Source organism: Equus przewalskii, chromosome 20 (genome assembly GCF_037783145.1).
Source record: "Equus przewalskii isolate Varuska chromosome 20, EquPr2, whole genome shotgun sequence".
In the NCBI taxonomy this organism is placed as follows: Eukaryota; Metazoa; Chordata; class Mammalia; order Perissodactyla; family Equidae; genus Equus; species Equus przewalskii.
The window spans coordinates 1,685,275-1,706,980 of record NC_091850.1 but is presented as its reverse complement, the minus strand read 5'-3'; the positions used below and the strand labels follow the sequence as shown (position 1 = coordinate 1,706,980).

Here is a 21,706-nt window from a genome sequence, read left to right as displayed (position 1 = left end):
GTGGCTCCCTACAGTTACTAATCTTTAGGTAACCTGACATTCTTCTGTTTTTCCAATACTTTTGTACTCAATCTCCTGTATCAGATGTCCTCTGTTTGAAATATCTAGAATGACTTCTCTTTTCCTTATGGAATATGGACTTGGAAAGCACTCAAGCCACTAAAAGCCTCCCTCACCCCCACCTGGACCACTGCTACATCTTTCCAGCTGGCCCACTGGCTTCCATCCATCCCCTCCCAGTCCACTTTGCCTGCTGCATCCAGAGTCTCGGTTCTAGAACACAGATCTGGTCATGCTCCAAATCCTCTGGTGGTTTCTCATTGCTCTTCACACAGGGAGCTGAGGAGCGAATGAGCATGGTGGGACTGACACCTTGGAGCTCAGAGAGCAAGACAGGGTCTCAAGACGAGGCCGGGTCACACATAGTCTTACGAGACACCCCTGTGTGAAGAGCAATGACCATGTGTGACCTGGCCTCGTCTTGAGACCCTGTCTTGCTCTCTGAGCTCCAGAGCTTCAGTCTTACCATGCTCCTTTGCTCCTCAGCTCTCTCTGCCTGCAATGCCCCCAGCCCCCACCATCACACAACCTTCAAGTGTCACACCCATGGGCGACTGTATCGCTGGTCACTGTTCATAGTGATCAATTTCCTTGTATGATTATTTGGTGTCTGTTTCCGTCCTCTAGACCAGTGGTCTCACAATGGGGGCCTGGGACCAGCAGCTTCAGCATCTCCAGGGGATTTGTTGGAATGCAATCTCAGGCCCCACCTTGATCTATAAATCAGAATCAGAAACCCACTCTGTGTTTAACGAGCCGTCTGGGAAGTTCTGACATGGCTCCAGGGTGAGATGCCCGCTCTAGGCTGTCGATGGGGGTAGAGCATGTGTTTGCCTCGTCCACCATTGGAGCACCTGTGCTGAGGCCAGGGTGCTTAATGAACATTTGGAGGGTGAATGGTTGTTGAGTGAGCCACAAAGCACACTGTGCTCATCTGAGTGGCGTGAGGTACACCAAGTTGCAGAAGACACTGGAGCAGAAACTCATGAGCTGCCAGAATGGACGAGCTGGACAGGAAGCTGTGTCCCACCCAAGATTGCCAGGCCTTCTAGCTTCCTGCCTGAGAAACGGTGCCCAGCCAGACTCCCTGTGCTGGCATCACAAGAGATCAGGTAAGGGGAAGCTGAACTGCCCCAAAGAAACCTTGTGCTGCCGTGGTCAGCTGCCCAGCTGGACCTTTCTTTCTCACCTTGTTTGTGGAAACTGGCCACAGATGAATGGGTGTCCACAGGCAATGGAAAGCAAAACGTGTCTAAAATAAATGCCCCTCCAGCAAACGTCAGGTGCTTGCTCTGGGCAGGGCACAGGGTGAGGCACAGAGGTGGAACGGTAGCAAACACGTATTACCATTCCCTCTTTTCGGAAGAGGGGTCTAGGGGTGCAGAGAAGGTGCTTAGATGACTTGCCAAGGTCACACAGCTAGAAAGTGGCAGCTGGGAAATAATCCCAGGCGTTGTGAGTGCTTCTGCAGCACGGAGAGGTTAAGTCCCAAAACGAGTTTAGCCAAAGCCCTAAGGAGGCAGACCAGATTCCAACAGACAGACCCTGACACAGACACACGCACACTGCTATCCTCGGAACAGACACCTTGTTGGGCAAGGCAAGTGTGCCGACCCTCTGCGAGGTGTACAACGGCCTCACTACAGTGCGTTTGCCAGGCGCACGGGGACGAGAACGGCATCCCTGGCAGAGGGCCCGGCATCCGCAAGGACCTGGAGGAGTGACAGGGCACGGCAGACTCGGGCAGCGAGCCGCACGTTACAGGCTGGGAAAGGCTGCAGACACTCCGCAGGGTCCCAAGGCCTGCGCCCCTCCTTCGCCCCGCCCCCGCCCGCGACGGGCGGGCGCGACCCCGCCCTTGATCCCGCCCCTCAAGGTTCGTATGCGCCTGCGCGGCCCCCGCCTCCTCCCCGGCCCGGCTGCGCGCGCGCCGCCCCTCGCACCAGCGCGCACGCGCGGCCCCGCCCCCGTCCCCCGGCGCTCGGAGCCCGAGTCCGCGGGAAGATGGCGGCCCCGCTCCTACCGCTCTCCCAGCAGGTACGGGCCGTGCGGGCGGGGGCGCGGGGCGCGGGGCGCGAGGCGCGAGGCGGGTGCCGCGGGGAGGCCGAGGCGCGAGAAGGCTCAGCCGGGCGCAGCGGCTCTCCCTGAGGGGTCCCCGCGGATCCGAGCGGGCGAGTGGGCGGGCGGTCCTGAAGGTGACAGGCCGGCCCGGCCCGCGGCCTCCCGCGCCGGAGCGACCCTCTGCGGGCGGCGACCGGGCCGGGCCGCGGCGCGTGTTTACTCGGCCCGGGGCTTGGGCCCTGAGGCGCCGCTGCACCTAGGCCGGGCGACGCGCGGCCGCGTTGGGTCCCTCTGGGAGGGGGCGAGGGGAGCGAGCATCTCTGCCAGTGCGGGGCCCCGTGAGTCTTTGTCTCCTGCCGGTCCCGGCGCCGGGGCGCAGGGCAGAGCCCGCCGGAGCCAGGACCCGCCTGCAGCGCCGTCCCAGACTCATCCCTCCCTCCCTGGGGAGCCGCTTCCGCCACCCCTGAACTGTGAAAGGGGGGACTGCTCGTCTCCGGGAGCCTTGCTGCGTCCTCGGATCCGCCTGATGCTCTTCCTAAGGGGCACTTTCCGTGGCGCGACACAGACGTGCGGAAAAGAGCCATGCGTAGGCAGCCCTGCTTTCTGGGAGGGACGTCCATTCATTTATCTATCCGTCGGAGACGCACTGGGCCAGGTGCCGGGAGCACGGCAGCTACCCAGACAGACAAGGTCGCCGCTCTCCTGGAGGTGACACTCTCGTGGGAACTAGAAACTACCTGTGTCTTGCTAATAACAGCTGCCTTTAATTGTTGAATAGCTGTGTTGTACCAAGCACCGTATGGTAAGCACTTTGCCAGAATTATTTAGCACAGCATTGGCATTAGGAGTGAGGACCCAGGGTCACATCATTTTGTGTTCAAGTCTTGGCTCCAGCACTTAGTCCTCTGAGAGAATTGGATGAAGCTCTTGGCTTCTCCACACCTCAGTCACTTTATTTGGAAGATAGGAATATGAAAAAATGTTGGGATAATGTGAAGATTAAGCATGCAAAATACTTAGAACGATGCCTGGCACATCGGGAGCACTCAGTGATTCTGTAATTATTATCTAATTCTCGGGCAGATTTGGACATTTGGGAGTAGAGCTCATAGCAGTAAGAATGCCAAACCCTAGGAGAGCTGATACTGGTCAGCTGATGCGAGGAAAGAGACTTGCATATCTGCTAAATCTTGCAAGAACATGCCAATTTGTAACACTGTCACTAAATTGAGAGCATTAAAGACCAGTGCTTATTAATTGACAAGTTTTTGTAACATATGAAAGTGCTTTGTAAACCCTTAAGCGACTTGCAGATGTTGGCTATTATTATTAATAGCCAATTGCAGCGGTTTAGAGGGCGTGTGTGGGGGGTTGTAACTCGCTCAGACTCATTTAATGAGAAAGCACTCCTGGTTTTGAGGGGCAATTGTTTTTAAAGTTCTTACCAAATTTTGACACTAGGGCCGGCCCTGTGAGTGGTTAAGTTCGAGCGCTCTGCTTCGGTGGCCCAGGGTTTCGCTGGTTCCGCTCTTGGGCGTGCGGACATAGCGCTGCTCATCAAGCCATGCTGAGGTGGCATCCCACATGCCACAACTAGAAGGACCCACAACTAAAAATATACAACTACATACCAGGGGGCTTTGGGGAGAAAAAGAAAAGAGAAAATCTTAAAAAATAAATTTTGACACGAGCCCGAATTTGAACTTTGATGATGACAATAGGTAATGTTTATTGAGTGCTTTAGAGTTTATGAAGTGGTTTCTAACATGTTGGCACTTAGCTGAACAAGGAGAGGGGATTCTTATTTTATTAGTGAAGGATTAGGTTTACAGGAAGGCAGTGATTTGCCGCTGTCAGGTAAGGTATGAAAACCTGAATCAGGTCACGTGGTTTACCTGCTTAGAACCTTTTAGAATAAAATCCCACTTCCTTCCCAGGAAGCCCTGCTGATCCGTGCCTGCCAGCCTCCTGCCTCACCCTCTCCCTGGCACCTGCGCTGTAGCCATACTTACTGCTTTTCTCTTACTCCCATAGGCCAGGCTCTGTCTGTCCTCAGCGTCTCCCCACTGGCTGTTCCTCCTGAAGCATCCTTCCCAGGGGCCTTTGCTGGTCACCTGTCATGGGTAGCCCTCCCCCCACAGGAGCGTGTCTTCCCCTCGGCACCAGTCACAGTCCCTAGATGTCTGTGGGTCTGTTTGCTGTCTGTCTCCACATTAGACCGGGTGCCAGTGAGAGCAGGCATAGGCTCCTGGCTCGGCGCCCCTGACCCCATGCCCAGCACCCAGGAGACGTCGGGTAAACCCATGAAGCAGGGCCAGCGACTTGCCCCACCCATTCGCCATTCACAGGTGGCTTTTCTTCTCTATGTGTGGGGTGGGGATGGGAACAAATTGAACGAGCAGTTGTAAGAGACCAAGAGCCTGGGTCCTCTGGCCTCTGAGAAGTTCAGGTGCCTGACTTTTGTGCTTTTTCCTCCTCCTTTCCCTGTACGTTTGTTGAATGAAGGCATGGCCAGGTTTTCTTCCTCCAGGTAATTATGTCAACACTTCTCTACACCTGTTCTTAAGTGAAGCTCTACCAGATGTTTCCAGGCTAGCTGAGGGGCTCCCAAGGGTTGACAGATAATTAAGGGGAAGCACAGATATGATTCCAGGGTAATCATATCCTGGTTGAGGGGGTAGGGCCCCCTTGGAAAGAGGATGGCCAGTGGAAGATGAGTAGAGCGGTCAGCCGGAGGCTTTGCGGAGGACCGGTGTTTCCCCTCTGCCCGGCACTGGCTGCCTTTTTCCGTCAGCGCCTTTCTCGGTGTGCTCCACACTCCCCTGTCCAGTCTCTTTGGACACTGAATATAAATCTTGCCAGTTTGAAGGGTTGGTAGTCCTCCCTCTAGGGGCAATTTTTTCCTTCCATTGGCTGCTCACTAATTTATGTTTCTCTCTGCCTCCCTGCACAGCTCCCCTTCACCTCTCCACAAAACCGTCCTTAATTGCAGCCCACCCAGGAAGCACACAGTGTCCCTTACCCACTTGTACCATGTGCTCTCGTAGCTTACTGCTGACCTTGCCATCCTTAACCCCAGTGGCCTGTCCTTGGGGCTGGTCCTCCTTGAACCCTGAAACACTTGTTACTGTAGTCTGCCCACAGAGTAGTGCTCCACTCTCTGTTCTGCCCCCAGATTTCTGCGTCCCTTCTCTCTCTGCACTTCTGCATCTGGAGTTGTCCCTGCAGAGCACTCTAAACCTGCCTCCCCCTCCCCCAGACCCTTCTGGAGTCCAGCTTGTGTCTCTCCCTTGCCCTCAACAGCTTGCTGGACTCTAGAATAATCCCCCCTCCTTACCACACCCACAACTTAAGGCTGGGCTGTCCCTCTTCCTGCTTGGCCTCTCCCTCCTAGTTCATCCCATGCCACTTCCGGATTCATCTTCTAAAACGTGTCTTTCCAGCCACCCTGCTGCTCCGGAAACCTCCAGGGGCTTCCATTCCCCTCTCCGCTGGAACGTCTAGGGGATGTCAGCAAGCTTGACATCGCTTGGCCCACATTCTCACACCCACAGTTCCCGCTCTACCTGACCTAGCCTGGCCTGCTCTCCCACCATCTCCGCCAAAACCCCTTGCTCTTCCCAATGTTTTCCAGTGCCTGGCTCGCCTCCGAGGCTCTGTTGCTCAGACCTCACACTGTGACCTCCTGCTGCATCCTGCCTGCCCCAGAGGCCTTTTTGGTGGTGGCTTCCGTAGTCCCACCTGAAGTGGAATTTTCCCTCCTGTGCCTTCTGTGGGTCCCTTGCGTGGCCCCTGGACGTGGTAACGGGAGGAAAGCATTGGGCTCATTGATGAAGAGAGTCTGCTCTTTGCCCAGGAGTTCCATCTTCCTCTCCACAGGCCACCGGGGTCCCGCGCCCCGCCCCCCCCACTTTGTCATGTGCTTCCTGTGCACAGGGGCTTCAGATATATCTTCTTTTTAGTAAGTGATGTCATTCTAGGAGGTTTTTAGTCCCATCTTGCAAACGGGAAACTGAGACCCATAGAGATGAAGGAACTTGCTGAAGTCCCGTAGCTGGTGGGTGCAGAGCTGGAGCTGAACCCACATCCGCCTGCCTGCGCAGCCCTGCTCCTTGCACTCTTCCACGTGGCCCACTGGGCACCCTGCCCCAGCAGCCCCCAGCGGATGTGTCTGGAACGAATGCCGGGTGCCTGGGACACTTGTTTCTCCCTTCGTCCCTTGTTTTTCTCTCTCAAATAACTGCTGCTAGTCTCTCTGTCTTACTAGAATGCTAATGGCAGTGTGGTATAACTTGGTGGTAGAGAGCCAGGTTTTAGAGTAAATTGGGCCATGCCCTGTAAGATCCAGAGTTCCCTGGCCTGCATCCGCCTGTTTTTTGGTAACTAAGTAGCTGCCAGTGAAGCAAGCACACATGAGTTTCGCCCCTCCACCCCTGTTTTGCACTTTAAAGGAGCTTTCCCACTCCTGGCCTTAGCCCCTTCGGCTGATCTGGGAAGTGGAGTGACTGTCGTGGATCAGATGGTACCACATCGCTGAGTGTCCACTCTCTGATGCTCAGGCTGTGCCACGTCACTGTGCCGACAGACAGACATGACCACCTGACCCCAGGAGAGGCAGCTCGTCAGCCCCGCTCTGGGGGCTGCTCCCCCCGCTTCTCCCACCTTCACCTGATGTGAGCAGCCAAGAGTTACGCAGTGTTCTTCCTTCAATATTGAGCCCTATTATCTGATTTCTTTTCTAAAAACTGTTACCCAGTATTCTTTCTCTGAACCCCCTTATCAGTTGAGGCCCCTTCAGGGTGCCTGTTTTTCGATGTTAGGGTCCCCAGATGATCTTTCAGTGCCCTCAGTTTCCCTGTCTGCAAATTGGGAACAGTACTTGGTACCTGTTTTCTCTGCCTGCCCACAGTGGAGTGTCAGGATCCCCCGGGGAGATGGATGTGCTCACAGAGTGGCTTCCGTTGGGGTGTCATGCCCTTCATTCAGCAAGTCTGTATTGGGCATCTTTGCTGGGTGCATTCTGGGCAGTGGGTTGTGGCAGTGAATCTGAAGGCAACCGTGCGCCTTGGAGCTGATGTTCTGAGGAGGGGGTAGAGACCTAAAGAAATGAGAAAATACCTGTGTGGTCTGTGCCATGGCGGTGCACTCCGTGCCGTGAGAACTGTGGAGCAGAGGGGGTCCTCACCACGCAGGCATCGACCCTGAGCAGAAAAGGCATTTTGGTTTGCTCAGTTTATCCTGCCAGTCACCCTGATCAGTTTTATCCTCTCTTTATAATGGGGTAAGCTGAGGCCCAGAGGCGTTATGTCCCTTGTGAAAGGTCTCACCTGGCAAGCTCTCACTGACACAGCATGTTTGAGCCAGGTCCGGGGCTCTGCATTGCACCGTAGTTTCCAGCCCTGAAAGGTTTCTTTTTAGCTGTCCAGCGCTACAAGAACATGAGATCTCATTTGTTTTTAAATAGTGGTCATGCTACTTAATCACGAGATACTGTCGTGTCTGGTGGAGACAAGATCACTTGCTTAATTTTTATTTTATAGTTTTAATCTCATCTCATTGGAGGAGGAGGGGGAAGTAGAAAGGGCTCCTCGTTGTCTTTACAAGGGGTCAGCGGGCTCCCCTGCTGGAGTGGTGCTTTTTGCTTCAGCTCTGATGCAGAAATGAGTGGGCTGCATGAGGCCTGCAAGGACGGTTGACTTGGTCCAGGCCACAGCAGAGGCTCGGGCCAGGAGGGGTCTGAGCTGGAGGAGGGGTGGTTGACTTGCTTCCTCTTGGGTGTGTTGGAGACGGCTACAGAGAGCAGAAAGGGCGTTCGGACTGGGCCCTGGGGACCCTGGATAGAGAGGGTAGAATGGCTTTTCTGACAGAGGCAAAGCAGAATGAGCAGAAGCCAAGAAGCCAGAATTCCAACTCAGAGGCCAAATGTGAGGCCGGGGCTGGGACTTTGGGGTCTACGTCCCTCTTTTAGATAGGGCGACTTAGGGATGAAGGGAAGAAGGTGGTTTGGTAAGTGGGACACAGGAATCTGTGCCTGGCCTGCCAATAGGCCTGAGACAAAAGGGACAGACAGGGTGTCTGCTTGCCCAGAGTGGCCGGTGGCAGACATGGGGGAGGAAAGGAGACCTGCACTGTGCTCTAAGCTTGGCTGGTCTTTGTTGCTGGACAGAGAGGCAGCCTGAAAGGCTGCTCCTGCAGAGTGCTTTGCCAGCTATAGTAGTCCAAGCCCCTAATGCCACAGCTGCTTGAGGGACGTAGAGGTTACTGATGACCACAAACAACGTTTCCTCAGATTTCCGTCCAGCTCTGCCTGCTGGGTGGGATTGTTGTAGTCTTGATAGAGAATCAGTTTACCAGTTACGTTTCTGATCAGCTGATATAAAGTCAGTTCTCCTCCTTTTGTACACACGGGTTGAAAGCAGGGAACAGGGGTGCCAGGAACTCTGGCTGTCACTGCCTGTGGACTGGATCAGGCCTCTGCCTGTCCAGCACGCGGCACGCCTGTGTCCCAGATCTCCCAGATCTACCCTTCCTGTTTGCTCTGCCCTGCAGCCCCTTGTACAAGCGACATTCCCTCTTGCCTCAGGACCTTTGCACATGCTACTTGCCCCTCTCTGGAAATTTCTTTCCCTCTTCACTCTGGATTAAATACCTACTCTTCGTGTCTCAGGTGACAGATCACTTCCTTAGGGAAGCCTTCCCTGACAGTCTGGCTGGCTTCTCTCTTACTGCCCACGGGGCCTCCCTGTACTTTTCCACACACCGGTTTGTATTTTTCTGTTGGGATTATTTGATCAATGGTCTCTTCCCCCACCGCCTAGACTAGGCCCACAAAGGCAGGGGCTGTGCCTGTTTTAATTTGTCCTTGTACCCTAGGTGCTCAGTAATCATCTGTTAAATGGCTGAATGGTAAGTCCCCCTTATGAGATTAGGAGAGGCAGTGAGGAACTGTGGCAGGTTCTTGAGGAGCGAAGTGACACATTTAGGTTGTATGGCTGCTCATACCCTTAACAGGGACTGCCCAGAGCTGGGTTCTAGCTAAGAGAGGCATGAAATAGTAAAGGGCAACCTGGCCTGAGATTGTTTCCAGAGGTGCAGGAGGGGCTGGTGATCGAAGGCATATGTGGGATTGCTGTTTGGACAGGGGCCCTCTAAGTGTGGGGGCAGGGGGAGCAGGAGGAAGGAATAGGTGTAGTGTGTGCAGCCAGCAGCACAAGAAAAGCCTTCCCGGGGTGGCCTGGTGGCACAGTGGTTAAGTTTGCATGCTCTGCTTCGGCGGCCTGGGGTTCGCCAGTTGGGATCCCGGGTGCGGACATGGCACCGCTTGTCAAGCCATGGTGTGGCAGGCGGGCATCCCACATATAAAGTAGAGGAAGATGGGCATGGATGTTAGCTCAGGGCCACTCTTCCTCAGCGAAAAAAGAAGATTGGTGGCAGATGTTAGCTCAGGGCCAATCTTCCTCAAAAAAAGAGAAAAGCCTTCCCGTCGTCAGGTGAGGGTGGTGCCAGATGTGGGTGGCTGTCTGGGTTTAGACAAGACCTGCCACCTTGCAGCAGGCCTACCAGGCCCAAGATCCCACATTTAGCTGCAATTGAGAAGCAGCCCAGCTCTCAGGGGCACCACCAGGTTGTGTTTGCTGAGCACCTACGCATGCTGGCTTGTAAGCAAGATGAGTAAAACTGAGCCCCTGCCCTTCCAATGGGCTCAGCTAATTAGGACACGGGGTGTCAGACACCCTCAGCCATTAGAGATGGAATAGTTGCCTCCACTGGGCTGCAGATAGAGAGAGGAGGAGGAGGGGGCCTGCATCCCTTTTTCTTTTCCCTCTGTTCCAGCAGGACTGGAGGAAGCAGATGTGTGAGGCCTTTCAGACCCGCCTCCCCACTCTCCGCCCAGTCAGCCCTTCCCTGACTCTGTAATCCAGGGCCTCCCAGGCGGCGATGGGGAGAGGTTTGGGGCACAGGTCTTGCCCAGAAGGAAGGGAATGTGGTCGGACACCCACCTCGTGCTGGTTCACCATTGACTCCTGTCAGGGAGGTGTCATTGTCTTCGTCCCTGTGCTTGTTTCAGAATGAGGAAACCAAGGAGAGAGGTACAAGCACCGCTTTCAGGCCCCCAGGGGAGGTGGGTGCCTGCCTTGGACCACAGCCCCATGGCCAAATTCTCTCCTGTGGACACCACACTGTGGGCTCGCAGGAGGGCAGGAGCACCTGTGTCCCCAGCCCCACAGCAGGCAGGTGATAACCATCTGTTGGCTGATGGCCGTCTGCTCTGCACAGCAGCGGGGAGCACAGTCGGTCTCTCTAGCTGCGTTCGATGGCGGGAACATTTTGTCTCTTGGGCAAAGAAACAGGCAGCCACTCAGCTGGTGAGGGGAGTCAACACACCCCCGTGGCCAGCGTCACTACAGCCAGGCCCCCACCCTCCCCAGGGCCCCCGCTGCCTCTTCGCTTCTGCTGTGGGACGGTGTGGGAAGAGTTCTCTGATTTACCAGGGACAGTAACAGGCACGCCCATCGAGCCATAGAAAGTTGGCTTTGCTTACTCCACATGGGACGTGCTTTTTCATTTTACATTTCCAATGGAAAAAGAAAATGCTGCTCTTTCAGACTGTCTGTAAAGGGGAAAGATTAAACAGGAAAAAAACTGTTGACAGCGAGGCCCTCCCTTGGAGACTGTTTAACCAGCACTGTAAAGTTTGGGGGTGGGCTAGCCATCTAAATCCCCCCCACCTGAGAAAGGTCACTAGTTGTGGTTGGAGGGCCCAGAACCCAGTGACCTAGGGGTGTGCTGTCACCAACCGTTCTCCCTTTGGTGTCTTCTTTGATAAAGGGCATTCTGGCCTGTGTGCCTGTGGCGCACCCCTGCATCCATTTTGGACACGTTCTCCATGGCGGAGAGGGCGCGGAGGGGGTGAGCTGACAGCTTCTGGCGAGCCTCTTGGTCCCTGTGGCGCAAGTCCGTGCTGCTGTTGGCTCGCTCACACACCAGGCCAGGGAGCTGGCATCTTCTTCCAAGCCAAGCTTTGTGTTGGCATTCAACTTTGTGGATTTAATTGCTTTTGTTGCCTTTAAGGCGCTAGAAAACATCCTCTAATTCACGACCACATAAGTGGGTTTTGATAGGTATGTACTTAACCTATTGTGTGTGAAAGTGTACATTTTAGAAAACTAACCACTGAGACGAAGAGAACTGGTAAAAGACTGTTGTGTCCTAGAGGTTGGGCGCAGCTCAGCCGACGAGTTGAGAGAGAATGAGTACGCTATGTACTATTGTGTGTCCAACATTTGGTGAGATATTTCATCGTTTTTTGGCAAAGATCATTTGGTGTGGCTGACTGTAAGGACGATGATTTGACGCGTGCAACACAGTCCCGATTAATAGGCTCGCCTGTCTTCCTCCCCACCCCCTAAGATTCCTGGTGAAAAAAGGCCGTTCCAATGTCTCGGTAGTAATAATAATTACAAGAACTGTAATAACAGATGTAATAATGTCTTCCTGTCATAGAGTGTGCTTTGCCTGCATGTTTTCACTTGATACTTACAGTAATCCTCAGTGTGTATCATCCCACTTTACAGATCAGGAAACTGAAGCCCTGGGAGGCCTCACAGCGTCTTCACTCTGCTGCTGAGCGGTGGAGCTGTGTCTGCCCCGAGCCTTGACCGCTCTGCACGCGTCTCACCCTCTCCCTCCCAAGGTTCCATCTAAGTCCTGCCCATTCCCTGAACAAACATTTACCGCGTGGCCTGCGGATGGGCCCAGCATCGCACGGGGTGGAAACCGTGTGAGACCCCTGCCCCCCAGGAAGTGACAGTGCAGGGGTGCTGATCATTACAATAGCTGCTATGTAGATGAGACTTGCAGAAGCGTCCCTGTTGTAAGTTCAGGCCTATGGGAGTGTAGGGAAGAGAGACTGATTTCACTTGGGAGAATTTGGGAGGCTTCTTAGAGCAGGGGGGCAGTGCAAGGTGACTGTCCACAGCAGGCAGAGCCCCCCAGGCATGGGGAATAATTTGTGCCAAGACAAAGGGCGAGAGGTGCACGATGTTCAGTAGAGCATCGTCAGGCCAAGAGGGGAGGCGGGGATTGAGTGCTGTGTGTGTGTCTGAGAGTGAGTGTATTTGTGTATGTGTGTGTGTGTATAGTGAAATTAGCCTGGCAAGGGCAGGAGTGGCTGTGGCGCATTAAGAGCTAGCCCTGCGGTTGGGACTTCACACCCCCTCAGCAACCATGGAGGGTCTTTTCGAGCAGGGGATTGACTGAGTGCCGAATGGAATGGAGAGGGGAACCAGGCAAAGGCAGGGTCCAGCTGGCAGGTTTGGCTGGGATCTGGGCTGAGGTATGTCAGAGTGAGGAGGGGGTCGGAAGGCTTGCCCTCACTGCTCTGTCCACGTAATCCCTCCCCTCTCCCCAGCAGGACAGAGCTCCCTTCCTCTGCTGCTCTTGCCAGCGCCTTCGCTCTTCTACCTTTTGGCGTTTGTTCCCTGACCAGACAGTGACTCTCTGCTCCGTGCTGGCAGGGACTGTCTTTTTACTCAAGGTGGAATCCTGTGGGCTAGCTGGGTGCCTGCTGCCCAGAGGCTCTATATAGAGAGCAGTGGGCGCTGGAAGGCTGATGACCCACCTGTGAGAGGAGGAGTGGGGAGACACAGAGAGCTGCTGACCAGACCTGTCTTGGGGATCCCTGAGTCCTGGGCTGTGTGCGCGGTTAATTGACGGCAAAATGTCAGACCAGAGATAAGAAGATGGCAGGGCCCTTAGAACCCCAGGGTGGCTGATGTAGCAGAGGAAATTTGGGAAGGTTCAGGGTACACTTGGGGAGAGTTGGGAGTGCTGTGGGAAGTGGGCACCCCTCAGGAAGGTGTCTGTGCCCTGCTGTGTAGGAGGCACCTACTCCTGAGCCATCACCCCTGGGAGTCGCTCAGGGCCTGTCCCTCCTAAGGAGGAAGGAAAGACAGAATGGACTTGGAGCTGTTCTCTGAGATGCAGGGAGGAGTGAGGTCTAGGCAGGGCTGCAGAGAGCGCGTTTCTGGAGATAGGACATGTTTTTGTGGAGAGCTGGTGGAAGGAGAGTGACGAGGGAGAGAACAGAACTTGAAACAGCCAGCATTTGACAAGTGTTCACTCTATGCTAGTCTCCGGTGGTGGGAATGTTCATCCTCATTTTCCAAATGAAGAAACTGAGGCACAGAGAGGCTGTTCACCCTCTCCATGGTTGCACAGGGTTACAGTGGTGGGTGGTGAAGTTGATCTCTTTGTCAGTTTCAGGCTCGGCACAGGTCCTGCATCCTACATAGGGCAGTGTGTCTGGATGGGAAGCCTGCCTCGAGTAACCTTTGTTTCTCCCTCACTTCCATTTCTGGTAGATGGACCTGAGAATGATGGTCTCCCCGGAGCCTTGGAGCTTTCACACCTTGATTCTGTGTTCCTGTCCCCTTCCCGACCTTTCCAGCCCCTCCTCATAGCTCCTTGCCCTGAACTTGCTCCAGCTGTATTATTCACCTTGACATTTCATTGCATGGCTAAACTTTCAGCTGTGGTTCGCTTGCTCCTTGGTTCTCCTTGTAGGTGGGGGCTGCAGGCCTTACCCCCGTGTCATGTCCTAACTGCAGGCCTTGAGTTCATCTGTGCTCAATGGGTGGACATGTCATCTTTGGCTGGTCCCTCGGCATGGCAGTCATTTGGGCCCCAGAGGAGAACCGTGTGTCTTCCTTCAGATCCCTCTTCTCCTTGCACTTCTCTCCTCTCCTTGAATGCCCTATTTACAAGCCACATGTGCTAATGTAGAACACCGGAGAACTCAGAAAGCTGCGAGTAGGCAAGCAGTTCCCTGGTAGGAATCGCTGTTGCCTGCGGTGTCCTTCCTGCCAGGTTTAGGTCCACGTGGATCTGATTGCCACGTGCTTCCAGCCAGGTCGTAACTGTGTGCTGGTTTTGCCCTCCCTTTTCGCTTAGGAGGTATCTGAGCATTGCTCCCTACTCATAAATGCTCTGCCTGTACCATTTTCCCTGCTCTGGTTTTCTGTCTTGTGGAGATAAGGCGGTTTATTATTGGCTTCACCAGTCGAGGATGGTTTTCAGGCCTTTGCTGTCACCTGCAGTCCCCACCCTCCAGCTGGGCGAACTGAGGCAGCCCCCTTGCCCTTCCTCGCTCCTGCGTATCTGGTCACTTCTTCAGGGTAGGCTCCCAGCAGGAGACCTTACAGTAGTGGGAAGGCATACATGTGTGTACGCGTGTGCATGCCTGTGTGTTAAAGAAATGCTAGTTTTTGTTGTTTGACAAACATACGATCCTGTGGGTGTTAAAGCTCCTCTTTGTTTATCACACTTAAACCTGAAGCTGCTTGTTCCTTTGGGACCCTGGCCAAAGCAGAAACACATCAGATGCTGGTCTTTAGTTATGTACATTTTAAGCACAGTAAAGGTAGAGGGAAGAGTGCAATGACCTCCCTGTACCCACCACCCATTTACAACGGATGTCAGTGTTTTGCAAATCTCTCTGCACTTCTTTGCAATCTCTTTGTATCCTTTGACCTCCCCGTATGCATTTTTATTTCTGAGGGTTTTTTAAATCTGAGAATTGTATTTCAATATGCATCTCTAACAGCTAAGGACATTTTTCTTTACATAACCATAATGCCATATCACACCTTACACAATTATAGTAATTCTTTAGTACTACCCAGTACTCAGTCTGTATTCAGATTTCCCTGATTGTCTGAAAATGTCACCTTGGATTTGGTTGTGAAGTTTCCTGTCTTGTTTTTTAATTTTTAAATTTTAAGATAATTGTAGATTCACCTGCAGTTGTAAAAAATAATGCAGAGAGATCCTGTGTAATTTTTACCCAGTTTCCCCAGTGGTAACATTTTGCACATCTCTGGCACACCATCTCACCCACCACACTGACATGACTACGGTCAGATGCAGAACAGTTCCATCCCCGCAGGGTCCCTCCTGCTGCCCTAGTATAGGCACTCGCACTCCCTCTCATCCATCCCTTCCTCTGGCAGCTGCTGCTCTGTCCATCTCTGTCACTGCAGCCTTTTAATAATGTTGTGTAATGGAATCCTACAGTATGCAGCCTCTGGAGATTGGCCCTTTTCACTCAGTATAATCCTCTGGAGGTTCTTCCGGCTTGTTGCAGGTATCAGTAGCTCATTCCTTTTCATTGCTGAGTCATATTCCATGGTGCAGCGGGACCACAGTTCACTTAACCACCCACCCACTGAAGGACATCTGGGCTGTTTCCACTTAGGGGTAAAAATGAAGAAAGCTGCTGTAAACATTTGAGTACAGCATATTACATGAGCCTCAGTCTTCATTAATGCCCAGGACAATTGCTGGGTCATGTGATAGTGGCATGTTTAGATTTTTTGAACAAACTGCCAAGCTGTTTTCCAGAGGAGTGGTACCTTTTTCTCTGCATGCTCACCTGCATCACTATTTATCCTGCTGTTTATTCTGCCACTGACAGGAGTGTGGTGGCACCTTGCTGTGGTTTTAATTTGTGTTTCCCTAATGGCTAACGATATGCTGGCCATCTTTTTCTGGGCCTGTTTGCCACCTGTAGCTCCCCTTGGGTGAAGTGCCCCTTCCTGTCTTTCACCCATGTTCTCGGATTGTTTGCTTTTTAGTTTGGAGAGTTCTTTATAGATTCCAGACCCCAGTCCTTTGTTGGATATGTGGTTTGCAAATATTTCCTCCCTGTCTGTCACTTGTTTTTGCAGCCTCTTATCAGGATCTTTCACAGAGCAAACATTTTTAGTTTTGATGAGCTCCAATTTATTGATTTTTTTTTTCCTTTTATGAATCAGACTTTTGGTACCAAGTCTAAGAACTCTTTGCCTAGACCTCAATCCTGAATATTTTCTCCTAAAAGTTGTATGGTCTTACATTTAAGTCGGTGATTTGGAGTTAATGTTTGTATAAAGTGACACTTCTGTCGAGGCTCGTCTTCTTCCTCTGGATGTCCAGTTGTCCAGCGCCATTTGTCGCGCAGCCCTCTTTCCTCCTAAATGGCTTTTGCATCATTGTCAGAAGCCGTTGGGCATGTCTGGGTATGTCTGTTCCTGGGCTGTCTGTTCTGTTCCGTGGTTCTGCGTGTCCGTCTCTCTGGCAGTGCCGCACTGTCTTGATTCCTGCAGCTGTATAGCAAGCCTTGGAATCAGGTGGACTCATTCCTCCCACTTTGTTTTTCTTTTTCAAAGTTGTCTTAGCTGTTTCAGTTCCTTTGCCTTTGTATATACATTTTAGAATAATCTTATTTTTATCTACAAAAAAATCTAGCTGGAGTTTGGTAGGAATCCCATTAAACCTGCATCTCAGGGGCATATGCATTTCCCGCACGTAGGCGCACTGCCCTCCAGAAAGGCCACGCAGTTTCTCTTTCCACTGGCAGGGCCCACGACGTGCGTTTCCACCTTGGCCGACCCTGCATAGCACCTCTCTTTGACTTTGCCAACCTGATAGCAAACAGTGGCGTTTCCCTCTATTTTGCAATACATAAATTGAACATTTCCCCTTAACTTTGCTGCATCTCTTCTTTCTGAGTTGCCTTTTTCTCATCGTTTGCTCATTTTTTCATTGGGCTGTCTGTCCTTTCCTTATGATGTATGAAAGCCCTTTCTCACATCTGGGTTTTCCTTTTCTTGGCCATGTTTACCTTACTTCTGCTTTAGAAACCTCCGACGGGGCAATCGGAGAGAAGTCAGTTCCTGGGGGGTGAGGGATGCCCCAGGATTTCCTGATGCTTTTTGAATGCTGCTGGGTTAAGTCCCAGCTCCATCAGCTGCAGAGTGTGGCTGTGCACACAGCCAAGATAGGGTTGTGCAAGCAGTGAGGGGAACTGACTCGAAGTGGAAGGCGAAAATACGCGGATCATCCAATGAGCACTTCTCCAGGCCCTGTTTTTGCATCAGCATCTGGTTTTCCAAGTAGGAACTCAGACCACAATGTCTTTTGGTGTTACGTGCCTAACTTCCTGCAGAACTTAGCAACAGCATTGAAAAAACAGCCATTATGGGATCTCAGTGTTCCTGAGGAAATGGCGGGCTGTGCTTGTTTGCAGGTCAGTTTTTATGCTCAGGTCGAGTCTTGCACTTTGACCTCTTCTGTTGGATAAAATGCACCATCACATAATCACGTACATGCATTTTCCCAGGCGAGCATGCGTGCGAGGCCGTGCTGTGGCCCAGCTCTTGACTGCCAAACCTGAGCTGTTTTTGCAGGGTGTGAAGTAGGTTAGGGCCACACAATCTGGATGTTCCTCTGGCTCTGCCACTCATTAGGTTTGTGGCCCTGGGCAAGCTAACCTCAGACTCCCCAGTTGTAAGTTGGGGCCAACAGTATTTCCCGTCTCACAGCGTCACTGGGAGGATTAAATGAGGTGCTGGTTGAAAACCAAGTGCTCACTAAATGTGATCCACGATTTATCAGAACAAGGAGCTATAGATACTCTTCCAAAGTTTTAAAGTGAAAACCAATTTGCTTTAGAAATGTCGTTTTGAGACAAACAAGGCCGGTGATTGTTGCTCTGTGTTGTGTGAGAGAGCATACTTCTGGCAGAATGGGAATTCTGGTCCAGGCCTAAGTGTTAGGAGGAGTCCTGCCGTGGACGAACGCAGCGTCAGAGCTGGGTGGACTCAGTCCTGGGAGGATTAGGAGTGGCTAGAATCCTGATGCTCAGAGGGTCCCCCTCCAAAGTGGTTCTCCTGGGTTCCTCATCTCAAGATGGTTTTCTCCAGTGTTAAAATCGCATGCACTCGTGTGAACTGTGGTGTTTTGCAGCCTTCCCAGCAGAAGGACATGAACTTGTTCTCTGATGTGCTCCCTTCCCTGTCGCTCCACTTGGAAATTGTGTCTGGGCTGGAGGGCAGAGTGAAGAGGCCACAGGAACTTTCCATGTTCTCTATCTTAGTACGTTAAGACACGCTGAGCAACTGAAAGGTAGAATGACAGTTGTATTGTGCCTCATCCATAAATCAGACGCTGCAGAGGTGGAGATGGCATCTTAGCACCATGGACTGGCGATGGAGAATGCCATCCCGGCTGGCTCCATCTTGCTTCCATTCTTGAAGCCATTGCCAAGTGCTCTGCAGCCTCTTACACTGAAAACCTTGTCCCCTGGCCCGTTCCCTTTCTCCCTTGGCCCTGGCTCAATTTGGGGTCAGACACGGGCAGGCAGCCCTGTTGCCTGTGCTTAGTATGCAGACGGCTCTGTCCCAGCAGCCATGATGTGCCCTCTAGGAGCGGCTGCCTGCAGTGGTGTGCTGGTTGTGACCCAGGTCTGTGCACAGGGGCCAGCCACAGAGACTGCCCGTCACTGGGGGATCTGTGGTGTTAGTAGCGTGCGTCCTCAGCTCTGTTGCAATGGCGTATCAGGCAGCTGGCAGGCGTGTCTCCGCTGTCCCTGGGAGGACACAGTGTGGCAAGAGGAAGTGGCTGTTAGAGTCTGGTGTTTTCCCTTCTTTTTCCCTCTTCTGCTTTTGCAGTACCTGTAGTCTGTGTAATGAAACAGAAACCTCTGCCTGCTGTCATTGTCCCAGTTTACCAAACAGGATTCCCGTAGTTGGAGAGGCATGCTTGAGGCATAGTCTGGTTTTCTGTTGGTTGTCGATGGTGTGGGATCAACACCTGGCCCCAGACGTCTGTGGGATAAGCCCTTAGCACAGATGGTTGGTGCTTCAGGGCCTTTTCTGGACTACTCAGGGTATTGTTTCTCTTGATGGTGGATCTTGTAGCTCAGAAGCATTTGGAAAGTTAGAGACAGTTGTTAACCCTGTGTGCCCCAAATACCATAACTCTTTTGTCACTGAAATCAAAGTTGCCTGGAAACTTCTGTCTTGCCTACCAGGAGATCTTAAAAGAAATCCCACTGGAAATGCATTTCAGACCTGCCACCTACTGATTGTTGGTGGGAAGGGGACCTTTATCATCAAGGTCGGGGACCCTGGGGTCTGTGCATTCCACTCTTGTGAGCCAGTGGCACGTGATGTGCTGCCTGGACCCGGCCACTGTCACTTTGACTGACAGATGACATACAGCTTGCCTAACTCTGCTTCCTCTGTTGGCCTTACCCCTCTGGGGGGATGTGCTTTGAAAGGCTGTGGAGCTTTAAGTCCAGGAGGTCACGCAGGGTGTGATGGTGGACACTGCCGTCTGAGGTCATGAGAAGCCGAGGGTGATGCCCCCCCCAGTAGCCGTGTCTTTGTGACGGGCGGCCAGCCAGGGCACTGCTGTCCCATGCACCTGCCTCCCCCTGCTCTTCACTGGGGTCAGCCCTTTCCTCTCTTAGGCCAGCACTCCTCACCCTGCAGCCTTTCTTGCTTTTCAAATTCTTTATTTTTTCTGGCTTTTCGGGATTTCTCTCCTTCTTTCTCCTTTTTCTTTGTTTGGCTTTCCCCACTCCCCTGTCAGATCTCGGTGCCCTTTTCCTTTTATTTTCACGGTCTTGGTATTGTTCTCGGCACTTTTTCTTCTTTATACATTCGCACGTGCTGGGATCCCCCAGAGGAGCTGACTGTAAGCCGGGTGGCATTTTTAACCTGAAATGACTCTTCACGGTGCCACAAGGGTTAAGTGTTGGGCTGGTTCCAATCCAGTGACTGTGACTGGAAGGAACACACCTGCCCCCAATCTTATTCATTATGAAAAATCCAGTGAAGCCTTCAGAGACTTTGAAAACAAACACTATCGCCCACCTCTTATCCGGTACTCCGCAGTCCAAGCTCTTTTCTCTTTAGCTGTTTCCACACCTGTTCATCTACGTGATTAAGTATAGCTGTGTCATCTTCACTTTTCTTTGCCCATTCAATCAACAGGAGGTTTGCGGACTGCTTTTTCCCTTTCCCGCAGTAAAACACCAACACACGTAATTCTTTCTAGCCAACATCTTAGTAGCTGCTTAATTCTCACCTCCTCCGAGTACCCCGTCCTGCCCGCTGGGGGACGACTCACTGCGGTTGGGAAGAAGGCCGTGGGCACTGTGGAAACTGCTGGGGCTCAGCTGCCAGCCAGGCTGAATCCAGATGGGCCTCGCTTGGCCACATGACCCAGATGAGGTGGTTACCTTCTCTGAACAGTGACGACTCAGGGATCCGATGGCTAGAACTCAGAACTTCTTCTGTGCTGAGCTGAGGACTTTGAACTTCCTGCCTGCTATGGTGGAAGTGGCCCCTGGCTAGCTCTCTCCCTGTTGGGGCCAGTCAGGGTGCATTTTTGTTCAGTCCCTGGGTGGCTGGTAGAGGACAGGGTGGGTGGGAATGACTCCTGGGGCAGGGAAACTGGTCTGGAGCTTGCGTGTCTGGTGATTCATGATGACGAGCAGAAACTCCTGCTCTGATTCTGGAGCTAGAGACCAATCTCAAAGGAGAAGGGTGTCTTTCCGCTCTGAGCTCCCGGACACGTTGAAATCTCATCGTTCAGCGAATGGAACTCGACTCTGGGCTGCTGCTCCTTCCTGAATGACTGTGTTGTTTGCACTGGAATTGGGACTTATTAAAGAGCATTTGCATTTTCTTTCTTTGAATCAAGTAAGTGTGACATCTGTGTGTGAAAATAATAGAGTGCAGTCTGTGTATAGAGGACATTTAAAGTGCATACATTTTGATTTTCACTATTAGGTACTTTGATAATGACAAAACTGAGAGGAGGGCCAGCCCCGTGGCCGAGTGGTTAAGTTCGTGCGCTCCACTTTGGCGGCCCAGGGTTCTACCAGTTTGGATCCTGGGCACGGAGCTAGTACTGCTAGTCAGGCCATGCTGAGGCAGCGTCCCACATAGCAGAACTAGAAGGACCTGCAACTCGAATCTACAACTGTGAACTGGGGGGCTTTGGGGAGGAGAAGAAGAAGAAGAAAAAGAAGATTGGCAACAGATGTTAGCTCAGGGCCAGTCTTTAAAAAACAAGCAAACAAAAGAATGCTGATGTTTTATAAAAAAAAAACTGAGAGGACAACACTTTTCTTTTTAGAGAGGGTCTGTCCACTTTTGACCAGTATCTGTGGTTTTGTTTACAGATTCTCACTGGAAATCCATTATATGAATCTTATTACAAGCAGGTAAGTTTTGCTGGTGTCTTTCTGGATTGAACTAGAAAGCGAGTGACTGGACAACACAATCCTGAATTGGAGCCCAGCGGCGCTGTCAGTCCCTTGCTGTTCTCTGAATTCTTGGCCAATAGTCCGTGAGATGTTTTCCCTGCTGCCTGTCTGCTGAGCCTCGTCTCAGGTGTTGCTCCCCTTCCAGGTAGACCCAGCGTACACAGGGCGAGTTGGGGCGAGTGAAGCTGCACTCTTTCTAAAGAAGTCTGGGCTCTCAGACATTACCCTTGGGAAGGTATGTGACGAACGGTAGTGATTTCTCTCTTGTGGCCACCCTCAGGGCTCCACTGGCAGGTGAAGGTCAGCCTGTGCAACCACCTTTTTCTGGGCTCTACACTCCTCTTGGGGCATGGGCTGGCCACTGCGAGCCTCTCAGGGCTGTAACTGGTGGATCTAAAGGCTTGGCAATCGCCACCTGCTGCTTGGGTGGCAGACAAGAGGCCTGTGTGCTTTTGGGGTCTTGACAGCTTAAGGATTTATGTCGGC

The 21,706-nt window shown here is 52.4% G+C and overlaps 1 protein-coding gene across 46 annotated transcripts in view; it reads left to right on the top strand.

The window, feature by feature from the left end:
• The first annotated feature begins 1,998 nt into the window (after positions 1–1,998).
• EPS15L1 (epidermal growth factor receptor pathway substrate 15 like 1) overlaps positions 1,999–21,706 on the top strand; it is a 93,309-nt gene continuing 73,601 nt past the window's right edge. For 19 of the 46 annotated variants that reach the window (XR_011530239.1, XR_011530235.1, XR_011530233.1 and 16 more), the window contains exons 1-3: positions 1,999–2,097; positions 21,137–21,178; positions 21,366–21,455. Coding sequence is in view for 29 of the 46 variants with exons in the window: in XM_070586476.1 (XP_070442577.1) it covers positions 2,065–2,097; positions 21,137–21,178; positions 21,366–21,455 (165 nt within the window). In the remaining 17 variants the exon portion in view is untranslated. Of the gene's footprint in view, positions 2,098–20,427; positions 20,652–21,136; positions 21,179–21,365; positions 21,456–21,706 lie in introns of those variants that run through there. The other 27 variants (XR_011530236.1, XR_011530228.1, XR_011530227.1 and 24 more) reach the window with 11 other exon arrangements.